The following is a 1,045-nucleotide window of genomic DNA, read 5'->3' on the forward strand; positions in this document are numbered from 1 at the left end:
GCTGTAATAAGCCAACCTCTCCTGCTTCATCCTCTGCCGTTGCCTCGCCTTGTGATTCTGAAACCAATAGAACACATTCTTCCCTTCTGTCGTCCCGAACTCCCTCAGCCTCGCTGTTATCTGCTGGATTTGCTCGGTGCTCGGCGTGCGGAGGCCTTGACGGTAGAGAGACTCGAGGATGGCGATCTGGTCTTTGGTTGGGTTCCATCTCGAGCCTGAAGCCGCTGAGGCCGAGGCTGAAGAGGAGGAGCTGTTGGGTTCCATTGATGGATATAGTTGTAGCTAGGGTTGGAGCTTGAGGCCGGAGAGGGTAAATATATAGGGTGAGCTAGCTTGCATGTTGAGCGTGGGGGTAAAGATGGTATTTCGTCTCATTGTGGGGTCCAAGAAACGTGAAGAGTGCATGAGAGAGGTTAGGGTTAGAGAGAGGGGGAATGATTGTTGTGGGACCCTAATTTTGGAAGTAATTTGGTTTTGTGTCCTATTTTAGGTTCTTAGTCATGTTTAAATATATCCAAACTTTTAACATAAAAACGGACCTTATATATATTGTAATAATATGAAGATAGACCTTCTCACACACGGAGTATAAAATTATATGAAAAATTTTTCTGCAAAGCATTGTCTTTTGAATCATAAAGAAAACAACTCATGAAATATTCTTAAAACTGTACGATCCTTTTGCTATATACGTTAAAATTTTAGAAATTGTTTAAGGCACAATCACAATAATTGTAGTTCAGTAAGTAGGTTAAAACCAAGTACTCTAATCCAAAATAACTCGGAGTTCAAAAATTGTCTAAGCATTCCAATTTAAAATCTAAGAATAATCTTTAATCCTAAGAATCAACACCAAAATATATTGCAGTCTAGGTCTCGATAGCAGAAACCAGGATTGCTGGACAATTATTCTGGTTCTAACTAATTAAGAGTTATGGATCAATAACGAACGCCTAGGATGGAATGTGTACGTATAAGGTGTGTAGTAACTATATGTTTTTGCGCCTTTTATTCTTGAAATATCCTACATTATATAGGCGAAATT

General features: G+C 39.6%; 1 protein-coding gene across 1 annotated transcript in view; it reads right to left on the reverse strand.

Moving 5' to 3' along the window:
• Nucleotides 1-264, reverse strand: part of LOC109821937 (WUSCHEL-related homeobox 4-like) — a 2,449-nt gene extending 2,185 nt beyond the window's left edge. The window contains exon 1 of the mRNA XM_020388094.1: nucleotides 17-264. Coding sequence (XP_020243683.1) covers nucleotides 17-264 — 248 coding nt within the window. The remainder of the gene's footprint in view (nucleotides 1-16) is intronic.

Source organism: Asparagus officinalis, chromosome 8, assembly GCF_001876935.1.
Source record: "Asparagus officinalis chromosome 8, Aspof.V1, whole genome shotgun sequence".
NCBI lineage: Eukaryota > Viridiplantae > Streptophyta > Magnoliopsida > Asparagales > Asparagaceae > Asparagus > Asparagus officinalis.